The 15,399-nt window shown below is 35.5% G+C and overlaps 1 protein-coding gene across 5 annotated transcripts in view; it reads right to left on the bottom strand.

Annotated features, from left to right (window-relative positions):
- LOC100369595 (serine/threonine-protein kinase Nek1-like) overlaps window positions 1-15,399 on the bottom strand; it is a 102,364-nt gene that overhangs the window by 42,750 nt on the left and 44,215 nt on the right. For 4 of the 5 annotated variants that reach the window (XM_085497614.1, XM_085497611.1, XM_085497612.1 and 1 more), the window contains exons 9-12: window positions 4,831-4,906; window positions 4,294-4,369; window positions 3,419-3,861; window positions 3,051-3,241 (exon numbers count right to left, since the gene is read on the bottom strand). In XM_085497614.1, coding sequence (XP_085353740.1) covers window positions 3,051-3,241; window positions 3,419-3,861; window positions 4,294-4,369; window positions 4,831-4,906 — 786 coding nt within the window. The remainder of the gene's footprint in view (window positions 1-3,050; window positions 3,242-3,418; window positions 3,862-4,293; window positions 4,370-4,830; window positions 4,907-15,399) is intronic. The other variant, XM_085497613.1, reaches the window with a different exon arrangement.

Below are 15,399 nucleotides of genomic sequence, written 5' to 3'. Positions count from 1 at the left end.
AGAAAATGTTCATGGCAAGACAATGTGATCAGTGGAGAAAGTGTTCATGGCAAGACAATATGATCAATAGAGAAAGTGTTCATGGCAAGACAATGTGATCAGTGGACAAAGTGTTCATGGCAAGACAATGTGATTAGTGGAGAAAGTGTTCATGGCAAGACAATGTGATCAGTGGAGAAAGTGTTCATGGCAGGACAATATGATCAGTAGAGAAAATGTTCATGGCAATACAATGTGATCAGTGGAGAAAGTGTTCATGGCAAGACAATGTGATCAGTGGAGAAAGTGTTCATGGCAAGACAATGTGATCAGTGGAGAAAGTGTTCATGGCAAGACAATGTGATCAGTGGAGAAAGTGTTCATGGCAAGACAATGTGATCAGTGGAGAAAGTGTTCATGGCAAGACAATGTGATCAGTGGAGAAAGTGTTCATGGCAAGACAATGTGATCAATAGAGAAAGTGTTCATGGCAAGACAATGTGATCAGTGGAGAAAGTGTTCATGGCAAGACAATGTGATCAGTGGAGAAAGTGTTCATGGCAAGACAATATAATCAGTAGAGAAAGTGTTCATGGCAAGACAATGTGATCAGTGGAGATAGTGTTCATGGCAAGACAATGTGATCAGTGGAGAAAGTGTTCATGGCAAGACAATATGATCAGTGGAGAAAGTGTTCATGGCAAGACAATGTGATCAGTGGAGAAAGTGTTCATGGCAAGACAATGTGGTCAGTGGAGAAAGTGTTTATGGCAAGACAATGTGATCAGTGGAGAAAGTGTTCATGGCAAGACAATATAATCAGTAGAGAAAGTGTTCATGGCAAGACAATGTGATCAGTGGAGATAGTGTTCATGGCAAGACAATGTGATCAGTGGAGAAAGTGTTCATGGCAAGACAATATGATCAGTGGAGAAAGTGTTCATGGCAAGACAATGTGATCAGTAGAGAAAGTGTTCATGGCAAGACAATGTGATCAGTGGAGAAAGTGTTCATGGCAAGACAATATGATCAGTGGAGAAAGTGTTCATGGCAAGACAATGTGATCAGTGGAGAAAGTGTTCATGGCAAGACAATGTGATCAGTGGAGAAAGTGTTTATGGCAAGACAATGTAATCAGTGGAGAAAGTGTTCATGGCAAGACAATATAATCAGTAGAGAAAGTGTTCATGGCAAGACAATGTGATCAGTGGAGATAGTGTTCATGGCAAGACAATGTGATCAGTGGAGAAAGTGTTCATGGCAAGACAATATGATCAGTGGAGAAAGTGTTCATGGCAAGACAATGTGATCAGTGGAGATAGTGTTCATGGCAAGACAATGTGATCAGTGGAGAAAGTGTTCATGGCAAGACAATATGATCAGTGGAGAAAGTGTTCATGACAAGACAATGTGATCAGTAGAGAAAGTGTTCATGGCAAGACAATGTGATCAGTGGAGAAAGTGTTCATGGCAAGACAATGTGATCAGTGGAGAAAGTGTTCATGGCAAGACAATGTGATCAGTAGAGAAAGTGTTCATGGCAAGACAATGTGATCAGTGGAGAAAGTGTCCATGGCAAGACAATGTGATCAGTGGAGAAAGTGTTCATGGCAAGACAATGTGATCAGTGGAGAAAGTGTTCATGGCAAGACAATATGATCAATAGAGAAAGTGTTCGTGGCAAGACAATGTGATCAGTGGACAAAGTGTTCATGGCAAGACAATATGATCAGTGGACAAAGTGTTCATGACAAGACAATGTGATCAGTAGAGAAAGTGTTCATGGCAAGACAATGTGATCAGTGGAGAAAGTGTTCATGGCAAGACAATGTGATCAGTGGAGAAAGTGTTCATGGCAAGACAATGTGATCAGTGGAGAAAGTGTTCATGGCAAGACAATGTGATCAGTGGAGAAAGTGTTCATGGCAAGACAATATAATCAGTAGAGAAAGTGTTCATGGCAAGACAATGTGATCAGTGGAGATAGTGTTCATGGCAAGACAATGTGATCAGTGGAGAAAGTGTTCATGGCAAGACAATATGATCAGTGGAGAAAGTGTTCATGACAAGACAATGTGATCAGTAGAGAAAGTGTTCATGGCAAGACAATGTGATCAGTGGAGAAAGTGTTCATGGCAAGACAATGTGATCAGTGGAGAAAGTGTTCATGGCAAGACAATGTGATCAGTGGAGAAAGTGTTCATGGCAAGACAATATGATCAATAGAGAAAGTGTTCGTGGCAAGACAATGTGATCAGTGGACAAAGTGTTCATGGCAAGACAATATGATCAGTGGACAAAGTGTTCATGGCAAGACAATGTGATCAGTGTAGAAAGTGTTCATGGCAAGACAATGTGATCAGTGGAGAAAGTGTTCATGGCAGGACAATATGATCAGTAGAGAAAATGTTCATGGCAAGACAATGTGATCAGTGGAGAAAGTGTTCATGGCAAGACAATGTGATCAGTGGAGAAAGTGTTCATGGCAGGACAATATTATCAGTAGAGAAAATGTTCATGGCAAGACAATGTGATCAGTGGAGAAAGTGTTCATGGCAAGACAATATGATCAATAGAGAAAGTGTTCATGGCAAGACAATGTGATCAGTGGACAAAGTGTTCATGGCAAGACAATGTGATTAGTGGAGAAAGTGTTCATGGCAAGACAATGTGATCAGTGGAGAAAGTGTTCATGGCAGGACAATATGATCAGTAGAGAAAATGTTCATGGCAATACAATGTGATCAGTGGAGATAGTGTTCATGGCAGGACAATATGATCAGTAGAGAAAATGTTCATGGCAATACAATGTGATCAGTGGAGAAAGTGTTCATGGCAAGACAATATGATCAGTGGAGAAAGTGTTCATGGCAGGACAATATGATCAGTAGAGAAAATGTTCATGGCAAGACAATATGATCAGTGGAGAAAGTGTTCATGGCAAGACAATGTTGAACACTTTAAATGTGACTCAAATGTAGGAACGTAATTACAATGCTTGGTTTTGCATCAAAAGCAGGTCATCAATTGAATTGAAACTGGGTATGTGTCAAGTTTATATGATACTTTACCTATCAGCTTCACCTCTTTTGGCAGCATTGGCACCACTAGCAGATACTGGCCTTCTTTGAATTTCTTTCTGTACAGCATTTTTATCAGGCCATCCTTCCCTGCCAATAGCTTGTTGAGGATGTTTTCCTTTCCGTAAGTCATCCAAGAACTGATGATAGTGATCATAATTGCCTCGCTCTTTTGGCGGAACCTGCAACAAGATTAAAATATTTTGATCTATTTTTAAAACAAACAAATCAATAATGCATTCTTGTAAATACATTTTTGTAGCCACAAGATTTTATGATGGGTGATGTATCGGCAAATACGATATTAGCGATACTTTAAAGTACAGTGCATAATACACCTGTTCCAAACAATAACTTACCTGATCTGGTCTTGCATCTAGTCTTGGAGCTGCTCCATTCCTGTTATTATTGCCAGCTGATGATCCAGACCCACCACCACCACCACCACCACCAGATCCTCCTGAACTTCCAGAATCCAACAGATTGCGCCAACCTCCTTCTTCTTTAGCTTTGTCTATCCGTGCTTTTCTTTGTTTTTCTAATAATTGAATATGATGCTGTCTTATTTGTCTGTCTTTTTCTTGTCTTGCATTTTCCTTTTCGATTAGTTCTTTTTTCTTTCGTTCCAGCTCTTTGCTGTCATTTGGTACAGAGGGTGGTTTCTTAGGTCTATTATCACCCGAGCGTCTGATTGGTTGTCTTTTGGCAGCAGCAGGTACTGGTCTTCTAGCAAGAGGAACTCCATATTTGGCAGCTGGGTCACTGATGCGAAGTTGATTGGATGGTGGTTTCCTGGCAACTGCTATTCAATTGAAATGATGTATACAATTAATTAGTGTCATAATTTTTCCCGTCAAATTTTTGTCATTCTGCCTATTTTAAATATTTGTTTTTATCATTTTTGACCAAATAGACATAATTTCCTATTGGATACATGACTTTTTTAAAAAAATTGGAAAACAAATCTATGAAAATGGTACATATTTTATTTTGTGGATGGTGATGAAATTTGATTTTGGCACTGAAAATAACAACCATATTAGATGTAGCAAGGCATTCAAAATGGATTGTATGTACATTTGCAGTTATCTCATCATCTAACAAGTATACAACATTACAAATGTTTTCTCTGGGTTAGCTACATGTAACTGTCATGTTGAAAGGCCAAGGATGTTAAATTCAAAAACTTGAACTAGTAAAATAAATGTAAATATTTTTTCAGTTTTTTTCATACCTTGTACTGGTGGTCTAGCAGCTAAGGCAGGACGATTTCGATGTAAAACTGTGTGACTGAATTCATCAGAGATTTGCTGAAAAGAAATAAATAAAAAATTGTGCACGTCAAAACCATGATTTCTGTTTTTTGTGTTTATACATTACTCAGATAGAAATAGCAAAGAGTCCAATTACAAATATTGAATCCCCAGCTCTTATGAAAACTGACACGAGACAAAGTTGTCAATCATCCAATGGAAATCTGTTACTTTTTCTGATGAGGCAGCATGAAGTCATCAATTAACACAGAAAACAGAAACATTACACAGAGCCAAATTTGTACATATACCTTTTCCCTCATTTGATGAGACATGATTTCAGAAGGACCTAGATGTATACAATACATTCAAAAGTTTGGGCAGAATTTACTCAGAATGTATATTGCTGAGTGATCAGTCAGTTGAGAGACTGAACTGCGTTATATCACACTGTAGTGATATGGATTTTTGATATGCATATTATTTAGTACATATGATAAAAGTAGTAGAGCGCTTACTGCATCCGATAGAAATTGTTCTATTCTCTTCTGTAAGAAAGGTTTCTTTAAAATTGTAGTAATTGATGGACGGTCTCTGTAAAAAATGTAATATAAATTCAGAGGAGTTATACAGACAAACATTCTTAGTTATTTATGGCTAATAATTTGTCTTACCACACATACATGTATTTGTACTACAAATAAAGCAAGGCAGTAATGAGTATAGGAAATACACAATTGAATTTGGGACTTATGTTTTGCAGGAAGCAATCCACCTTGTTACTTATAGCAGTATAAATGGGAGCAAGAAATCCCATTTTGTAATGTGTTTTTTTTCTAATATTTTGGCGTCATTTTTCAGACATTTCAATCATAAAAATATAAAAATAGAGTCTAATTCAAGTTTTACCGTAGTTATTAATGTCTATTCAAGAGTATAACATTTATTGTGATTAGCGTGAATGGGTAAGCTTTGTTTCAACAATGAGCTGTTATCACTGTGAACAATGTTATATATTCCCATCAAAATCCAAGCCAAAAGATCGTACTACAACATCAGCAAATCTCTTCTGTGTTGCATTCAATAACATTCACATATTTGAATGAGCTATGGTAATTTGAACAAGTCATCCATCATTTTGATTGGTTAATTAGTGATTTGATCGTCCCAGGTCAAAACAAGAGGGATATTCTCCAGCAAGGAGCGTTTGATATGCGACCAGAATCATTCGCTCACGATGAAATTTATTTGCATTTCTTAGCAATTTATTTTTTGTACGATATTATAATCACTACTAAGTAATAATTAACAATTGTGAAACACAACATGACCGAATTGCACTACCGTGATCATTTGCTACTAAGCAATAATATATATATAATATATTTATTCAGTACCATTGGCCATAGGCCATAATATACACACTTAAATGTAACACAAATAAATAAATAAATCGTTTAACAAGGATAACCACTGCTACTACTTGTCTGAATATTACAAACTCATACTTCACCTATGAATACTAAATTATATTTATATTTCAGTTAAATTTCCTTCCAACAAACTATGAAGTTTTTGTAAAGAATAAAAATATGTATTTTGCAAGATTTTGTATTGTATGTGTATTTTCAGATTGCAGTAGCAAAATAAATTTCCATTCAAGCGATGGGCAATAGTAAAACGTGTGTATAAAACAAGTTCTAATTTCCTCAAATTTGGGACATTGTAATAGAAAGTGGAACTTGTTTTCAATGTCATTACAATCAAGAGGACACAATCTTTGGTCAAGTGGTATTCCTAATGCCCTACCCTTTTCAATCATGAGATCATGAGCAGATATCCTAAAACAAGTGAGAGATTTTCTAAAAACACTTATGATGATAGAATCCAGATATTTTTCCCCGGCTAATAATTTTTAAAATTTAGAATAAGTGCATAATTTTGAACTATTACCAATCTGATCATGCCACTGTTGCTGGGAAATATCTAGACACCGTTGCTTAAACTGTAGCAGAAAACAATTTGGGTTACCGGTATTCACATACTGGCTTTCCCATACGTGTGCAAAACCAAAATTACACAACATATCCTTAACATATGTTGCCAAACAATTAAATCCCCTTTCTACCCTGTCATATTGACAGCCATAACATTCTTTTACTAAAACAGAGGAATCACCACCTATACATTTTAACCAATACCAAATTATTTCTTTGTTCACATGTGTTCTAATCCCCCCAACTCACAGCAGAGTTTGTGGCCTTTGGGTGTACCCCTAAAACAAATTTGCAAAATTTATGATGAACTGTTTCTATATAGTAAGATTTATATTGCACTGCCATAAAGCAGAATTGGGAGAATTTTGCAGTCAAAAACACGAAACGCAATAGCTGGTTTGAACCCATCATATTTGTAAAGAATACTTTTAATACTGTGCATGGCTTTCGTTGCTTGTTCAGCAATGTGTTTTTGGGCCTGATACCAGATACCTGAACTAGAAAAAAGAACCCCTAAATAGTTATATTTTGAGACTATTTCAATTTCATTCCCATTCCAAAACCACTTTTTAGATTTCTTTAGTCTACCCGATTTGCGAAAAACAACAATTTTTGATTTATTCAAATTTACTGTTAACCTCCATCTTTTACAGTAATTTGCTAATCTATTTAGAAGACGCTGTAGACCAATGGGAGATTTACTAAATAATGTGAGGTCATCAGCATATAATAAATACATTAATTTTAAAGTGTTTACATAGATTACAGTTTCAACACCTTGTGTAAGAGCTTCTTCTATATCATTTATATAAAAACAAAAAAGTAATGGGGAAATAACTGAGCCTTGTTGCAGGCCTGTTCCAATTTTAAACAGATCAGTCACACCATGTGGGGTTTTAACTACTGCCTTAACATGTGTATACATTGAGAACAAAATTGTTTATAGTCTGCCTCTCATTCCTGCCTTTGTTAATTTATAACATAGTTGAACTCTGGTGACCTTGCCCTTTGTTATATAATATAATTCCCTTTATCATAGTTTGTTTCAATATAAATATGCATTGTCATAATTAATTTTGAATACAAACAAGTTTTGGGGTTGAACCAACAGTGGGGAATCAGTCTACCGAATGTCCTTAAAAGATGTAAATATCTTACAAAAACATTGGTGCCTTATTTGTTTAATTATTTTAAGGAACATAATTTCCAGCTTTATTGAAAGTAATTGAGATATTTTAGAATAAAAACAAATGTCTCATTGCAAAAAAAAAGTGCTGCATTTAGATGTGAATAGATTCATAAAACATGCAAGATAACAGAAAATTTTAGCTGGCTTTAGTCCAAGTATTTTGTACAGGTGTCTGTCAAAAATGAATGATTCACTGAGACAAATATGAACTGCCTCATTGTGTGACTACTGTATTATATGAAAAGTAAAAAAAACACCCTTTATGAATAGCTATCATGTTGCAAGCTCTGCTTTGTATGCAAATCAACTTAAATAGTTGGTGTCCAGTGGAGGGAGAAGTCAACAGTACTGTTGCCTCCTGAGAAACTACATCTTCAAACACTGCAATCTCTGAAGTGCGTTTTTAAACTAGTATTATAAAAACTCTATCATTCTGTTCTAATAGCTGAAACATATTCCTGTGAGTTTTCATTTGTCGAATGAACTGTTTGTCAAATACAGAATACATATATTTTAGAATAATTTTCTTTTTAAAATGTGGATGAAATGTTTTGCTTTTAATGTATTTTTTATGTATTGTTTTTGATTTGATAACTTTTGACTAAACAGATTTTCTATTAGCTTCAGATCTTGATCAAAGTTAGGCACCCAGTTCATAGCAGTGCTTATATTGATTTTCTGACATCTTGTTTTCTGTAAAGATTTTATTGGTAGGTTTGCAAATGTGTATCAGACTGTGCAATCTCTCCATGAGTTGGTTTTGAAACCCAGTATGGGATTCTGAGATACATTACCAAGGATATTATTACAAGATAAATCATTTGCTTCATTGAACACATACAACAATGCATATTTCCACTGAGATCAGTGACCTTTGATGTGTATACAGTCAAAATATTTTATCAGATTTTCTCAATTTTTGCATGATATTTTCATACAGGACATCTGTTGTTCAAACTCAGGGAAGACTTTATACTGATGAATAAGGTGACCAAGTTTGATAAAGTTTGGAATAGAATTAGTAAAGTTATTATGCACACAATAACAATTATTAACGACGACGACGACAACAACAACAACGACAACGCCGGACAAAATTTTTCCCTTAATATACCTTTCCCTTCCATCTTTGATGGTACAGGCAAGGTAAAAATAGTGAAATATGGTGGACACTATCGAATGCTTTTTCATAATCTATAAAAGCACAATATAATCGACTATTGAGATGAAATACATATTTATCAATAATTCAGGGTTATCCCTATACCCTTTTTTATACACTTTTCTTATTAATTCAATTTCCCACTTTTCAGGAAAATAACCTTGTTTAAGTAATTACTACCTTATACTAAAATATATTTTGCATATTTAGAGTACTAACAAATTCCAACTTATGGTCCGGTTAGACTTAAAATATTCACTTTTGAGATATAATTTTTGGTATGTGTTGGTTCTTGGATACCGGTATCTAAGCCACGTCGTCCTGTACTTCGTTTAGTAATCGAACTTCCCAGTTTGCGTAAAACAGGAGAGTTTTGCGATTTTGACATCGATAATGCCTTTGCTTCATTATTTGCTGAGGGACAGCCGCTTAGGTATGTGCTCTGTAACTTACAGCACATAAACCTCAAGCCGTTAGGTAATCAAACAAAAATGACGTACTAAAGTCCAAAAAATACGTTCAAGGTCTTCATTTTTTTTGTAGCATAAAAACGATTTACTCCCTCGCTTATTGTGACACCCTCAAATCAACTGATTTCCATTCTCCTCAAGAGTCAAAATGGTATGTGCCTCCATTTTACACTACGACTTGAAAAAGTCTTTTTTGCTTGACGTGTTCATTTGCCTTCAATTACGTTTCAGTGGCTGTCACTGTCGCATTTTGAGTCTTGCCGATAACATTTTGGTGGAAATCCACGTAGCTAGCGCCGAAAATCCAAGAAATCTTTCATTCTTTGTCAACTAACATGCCAGAAATCAAATTAGCATAACAATGTGTTTGAAGGTTGTTACCATATTATTCGACAGCTTTCCACACTAGTGCCACACCACATACAACTAAAACATTTAAACATTGGGAAATTCACATGTAAATTGCGTTTTTAAGTCTCGTAACATAAATTGCGTTTTACAATCCCTCAAGTTTGTTCCAAAGACTGCAGTCGCACCAGAGATAACCAGAACATTGATTCATTTCAAAAACATTCGTCGTTAAATTCACGTTTGAAAACGTTTTTGACCTTTGTGAATTGATGATAAGCAAACAATCATGGTAGATTGGCCCCGACTTTCTGTCAAACGGAAATGCAAGGGAGATAAGACTCGATTTTCATAGACGCAGGTCATTTAGATCATACGATTACTTTTGTTTCAGGTTCGTTGTTGTGCAGGTTATATAATAAAATATGAAATAATCAATATTTAATTTTTGTTAGTATATCTTTATTCATTAAAATATGTACACATTATATCTAATTGGGCTGGGTATTGCCAAGCAAATATTTTCCCGCGAAATACGCCTTTGAGAAGTATTACTGATGAATACTACATATTGCAATTTCTTTCAATTTGAATTAGTTGTATTGCAATGCATTAGTAATAATAATAATAATATTTACTGCATCTTTAGAAATACAGTATTTCTATCAGTACAGTAGCAATAAAAGTATAATAAATAAATATAAATAATGTAAATATATACATTCCTGGAAAACGGTTATGGGAATTATTAATTTCAATATACAATATTCAACTATCCTTTGCAACACCAATAAGATCATAATGGTAATGTTTATTGCTCTTTGAAACTAGAGGCATTATCAGAGCATGGGTCTTATTTTGGAACTCATGCTAGGATGGAATTCCCAGAATAGCACCAGTTGTTAAAGAAACATAAAACTTTAATTCTCAACAAGGATGAAAGGACCAGTTACTCCCCGTGAAACCCTACAGATACGAAACTCAATAACTATGAAAGCCATTCACCGCGAAGCTACTAGTACATTAAATAAAATAAATAACATTTAAAATTTTCTGTGGTGCATATTTCCAAAATTCCTTCTTGCCCAGGGGCTTTATTATTGTTTAGTTTCTTTATGCTCTTTTTAATTTCATCCTGTGTGGTAGGGCAGTCAAGGTCAGTATTGTCAACCTCTGTGTTCAATGTCATCAAAATTTAACCTTGTTACATAATCATTTACTCAAATCAAAAAAATCCGCCATATCCTCATCCCCTATAAAATTGTTATTAAACAGATATTTAAAATAATCATGCCACTCTTTCTGGGTAATAATTTTCGTTTTGTTGCCGAAATTTCTGTCAAAATTGGCGTGAGTTTGAACTAGCAGCTAAGTTTACAAGTTCATTTTGTCTCATTTTCAAATAATTTAAGTTTTTCTTTAATCAATTTTCTATATTTCTTTTTTAATTTTAAATATTATTCCAAACTTTTCCCATTTTGAGAATTTCTAAACTGATTTAGTGCATGTAATACTTCTTTTATAGTTGCCAAACACTCTTTATCGAACCATAAATTTTCTTTCTCTTTTTAATATTATTTTTGGTCTCAGTTTTCATGTCAGTGGACACAAAGAGACAATGTTCACCAAACCCGCTGCTGCTTTCCAAGGTTTCCCATAATAATACTGTCGTTAAAAGTATGAGTTAATTGCTCATTTGGTTCAGTTTGAAATATCAAGATACTGCTGTTTTTTCTGATGCTCCCACCTTAACCTAAATGTGTCATTCTTGTTAACAATACAATTATCCAAACTATCCCTAGATGGATTTACCCCCACCTCATTTTGGTAAGTTAAAACAAATTCTAAAGGCATGTGGTCAGATTCAACTCTACTGCCCATTGTAAAATCAATAAATTTAACTAGAACCTCCTCTGTTGTCAACACATTGTCAATTACACTCGTACCAAGTTCTGATATAAAAGTGAAATTGTCACTCCCTCTTTCCTGAGGTATGTAAATGAGTCTCTATGTGGTAGTTGAGCGCGGTCTCAGTTTTCGTGAAGATACGAGTTGAGCGTACGCTCACTTTCAAAAGTAAGCGTGGAGCTAAACAATGGAAAGCTTGAGTGCGCTCATTTTCAAAAGTAAGCGTGGAGACAAACCATGGAATGCTTGAGTGCGCTCACTTTTAAAAGTAAGCGTGGAGACAAACCATGGAATGCTTGAGTGCGCTCACTTTTAAAAGTAAGCGTGGAGCCAAACAATGGAATGCTTGAGTGCGCTCATTTTCAAAAGTAAGCGTGGAGACAAACCATGGAATGCTTGAGTGCGCTCATTTTCAAAAGTAAGCGTGGAGACAAACCATGGAATGCTTGAGTGCGCTCACTTTTAAAAGTAAGCGTGGAGACAAACCATGGAATGCTTGAGTGCGCTCACTTTTAAAATTAAGCGTGGAGCCAAACAATGGAATGCTTGAGTGCGCTCATTTTCAAAAGTAAGCGTGGAGACAAACCATGGAATGCTTGAGTGCGCTCACTTTTAAAAGTAAGCGTGGAGACAAACCATAGAATGCTTGAGTGCGCTCACTTTTAAAAGTAAGCGTGGAGACAAACCATGGAATGCTTGAGTGCGCTCACTTTTAAAAGTAAGCGTGGAGACAAACATGGAATGCTTGAGTGCGCTCACTTTTAAAAGTAAGCGTGGAGACAAACCATGGAATGCTGGTGATGTAATGAAAGCTACGCTCTGTTTAACATGAAGTTGATACAAGTTCGTTTTAGAGGTCTAACTTGAGTTAAAGAATCCAATCTGGATTCACATGAGCAGGACGTTTGTTAAAACTGACGCAACCATATTTAATTAAATATTGAACCCTATGACCTTGTAAGATGGACGCGTCTGGTAATGAGGGACTAGGCTCACTTTTAGTGTAATAATAGGCATGGGACCTACAATGGAACGAGAAGTGCGCGTGTCTGATTTCATAAGTCGCCAGTGTATACATGAAGTTTTTGAGAGTACTATTTTGATTTACGCAAGATAATTGCCGGGATCAGCCACAATTATATTTAATAGTAATAAAGATGCAACTCTGACGTTTGTTTTGTCTTGAGTGTGTGTGCCGGCGCCTGTAAACAACGCTCCAGCAGCACAGCATTCCAATTCGTTTATCAGCCCCCTGACCCATATTTTCAAAACCCTCCAAAGGCAAATATGTGCAATCCAGATCAATACCATTAGATTTGCAATCTGTTCTACCATTAAAATCTCCTGCAATTATAACATTGCACTCATATTTACTGGTATAAATTAACATTTCAGATTCTAAAGTATCAAAAAAATCTTTGTCAGCAAATTGTGAGCTTTCTGGTGCTCTATATACATTACCAAGTAACAAAATCGGGTGGTTTCTCTGTGTTATCAAAGCCCAATTTATATTTTGTGAGTTACTAGAAATAAACTGTATATCAAAATTATCTTCATTATTTTCTCGAAATAAAATTGAAATCCCACCTGATGCTCTACCATAATTCCATTCCATCCTACCAAGCATATGAAAACTTTTAAATCCCTCAAAATGCATATCAAAAGGCTTATAAAGCCATGTTTCAGTGAGACAGGCAAAATCAAAAGATTTCAAGTAATCACAAAAACCTACATTTTCTATTTTTCCCAATAAACCGTTCACATTCCATACAAGGAATCTCAAACTCTTATCTGTTTTAGAACATCTTGTGCCCAAGCATTCACTGTCACTCAGTGGTCGTAAGCGATGCAGTTGTGTTCATTTTTATTTGAAACTTCTTTTAGAATTTACTTACATTACTAATAAAATAAAAAATAAAAAATTGTATTTGGTGTACCAGGTTTGTTAATGTGATTTTTTTGGAGAAAGATGACACTGGGTGACATTGTAATGAAATTTTAGGCGGTTTTTAATTCAGCAAGAAAAATGTATAAAATTTTAGATTAGCTCCTGCAATAGTGTCTTTCGTCTTGGGTGGTCTAACTGCCGGCACTGAAAGTTGGTGTAGGTGGATTTTTCAATGAAAATAGAAGTTCCAAAAAAATTTTAACCCCAAAATTTTTTTAAATTTGAAGCCCACCAGCCGTGAAAACGCCCAGGTTGATTTTTTTGATGGAATAACTAAAATTGAGAATTTTGATTGCCAAAGAATTGGTTACTGATTTGACTCTTTATTTTATACAGATACAATATATAGTGCTTCATTTTCAATTGGAGTTTATTTTTGCTATTTTCACTGAAAGAATGAATTTATGAAAATAAAATTCTAGAGAACCATCCTTAGTAATAATGGATGGCACAATTCGCCATGCTTTTACATGACGAGCAACAAATGACATGGAAAGCAACAAATGATGACATGGAGAGCAACAAAATATGACATGGAGAGCAACAAATGATGACATGGAGATCAACAACTGATGACATGGAGATCAACAACTGATGACATAGAGAGCAACAAATGATGACATGGAGAGAAACAACTGATGACATGGAGATCAACAAATGATGACATGGAGATCAACAACTGATGACATAGAGATCAACAACCGATGACATGGAGAGAAACAAATGATGACATTGAGAGAAACAACTGATGACATGGAGAGAAACAAATGATGACATGGAGATCAACAACTGATGACATGGAGAGAAACAAATGATGACATGGAGAGAAACAAATGATGACATTGAGAGTAACAAATGATGACATGGAGAGAAACAAATGATGACATAGAGAGTAACAAATGATGACATGGAGAGAAACAAATGATGACATAGAGAGTAACAAATGATGACATTGAGAGTAACAAATGATGACATGGAGAGTAACAAATGATGACATGGAGATCAACAAATGATGACATGGAGAGAAACAAATGATGACATTGAGAGTAACAAATGATGACATGGAGAGAAACAAATGATGACATTGAGAGTAACAACTGATGACATGGAGATCAACAACTGATGACATAGAGAGCAACAAATGATGACATGGAGATCAACAAATGATGACATGGAGATCAACAAATGATGACATGGAGATCAACAACTGATGACATGGAGATCAACAACTGATGACATGGAGATCAACAACTGATGACATGGAGATCAACAACTGATGACATGGAGATCAACAACTGATGACATGGAGATCAACAACTGATGACATGGAGATCAACAAATGATGACATGGAGAGTAACAAATGATGACATGGAGAGTAACAAATGATGACATGGAGAGTAACAAATGATGACATGGAGATCAACAAATGATGACATGGAGATCAACAACTGATGACATTGAGAGTAACAAATGATGACATAGAGAGTAACAAATGATGACATGGAGAGTAACAAATGATGACATGTAGAGCAACAAATGATGACATAGAGAGCAACAAATGATGACATGGAGAGAAACAAATGATGACATGTAGAGCAACAAATGATGACATAGAGAGCAACAAATGATGACATTGAGAGTAACAAATGATGACATTGAGAGTAACAAATGATGACATGTAGAGCAACAAATGATGACATGTAGAGCAACAAATGATGACATAGAGAGCAACAAATGATGACATTGAGAGTAACAAATGATGACATGGAGAGAAACAAATGATGACATGGAGAGTAACAAATGATGAAACGGGGTGTGCGACAATTGAGTAATCGTCGACATCATTTTGGGGCGCAATTGACTTCAAGTACTTTGCGAAACTTGCTATGCGGTGATGATGACATCAAGTGTGTGTTGACCGAAGTTTGACCCCAAGTCACGCACTGAACTTTCACGCGTCCATCTAGTAAAATGTTTATTACCAGAGGTATATCCGGTGGTACTGTAATAACACAACTTGTATGCAACTCTGTTTTGGCTTTGAATATTTCAACATCATTTACT

Source organism: Saccoglossus kowalevskii, chromosome 4, assembly GCF_978046115.1.
Source record: "Saccoglossus kowalevskii chromosome 4, keSacKowa6.1, whole genome shotgun sequence".
Classification (NCBI taxonomy): domain Eukaryota; kingdom Metazoa; phylum Hemichordata; class Enteropneusta; family Harrimaniidae; genus Saccoglossus; species Saccoglossus kowalevskii.
Note: the sequence above shows the minus strand (reverse complement) of the source record. Positions and strands in the feature narration are given on the sequence as shown.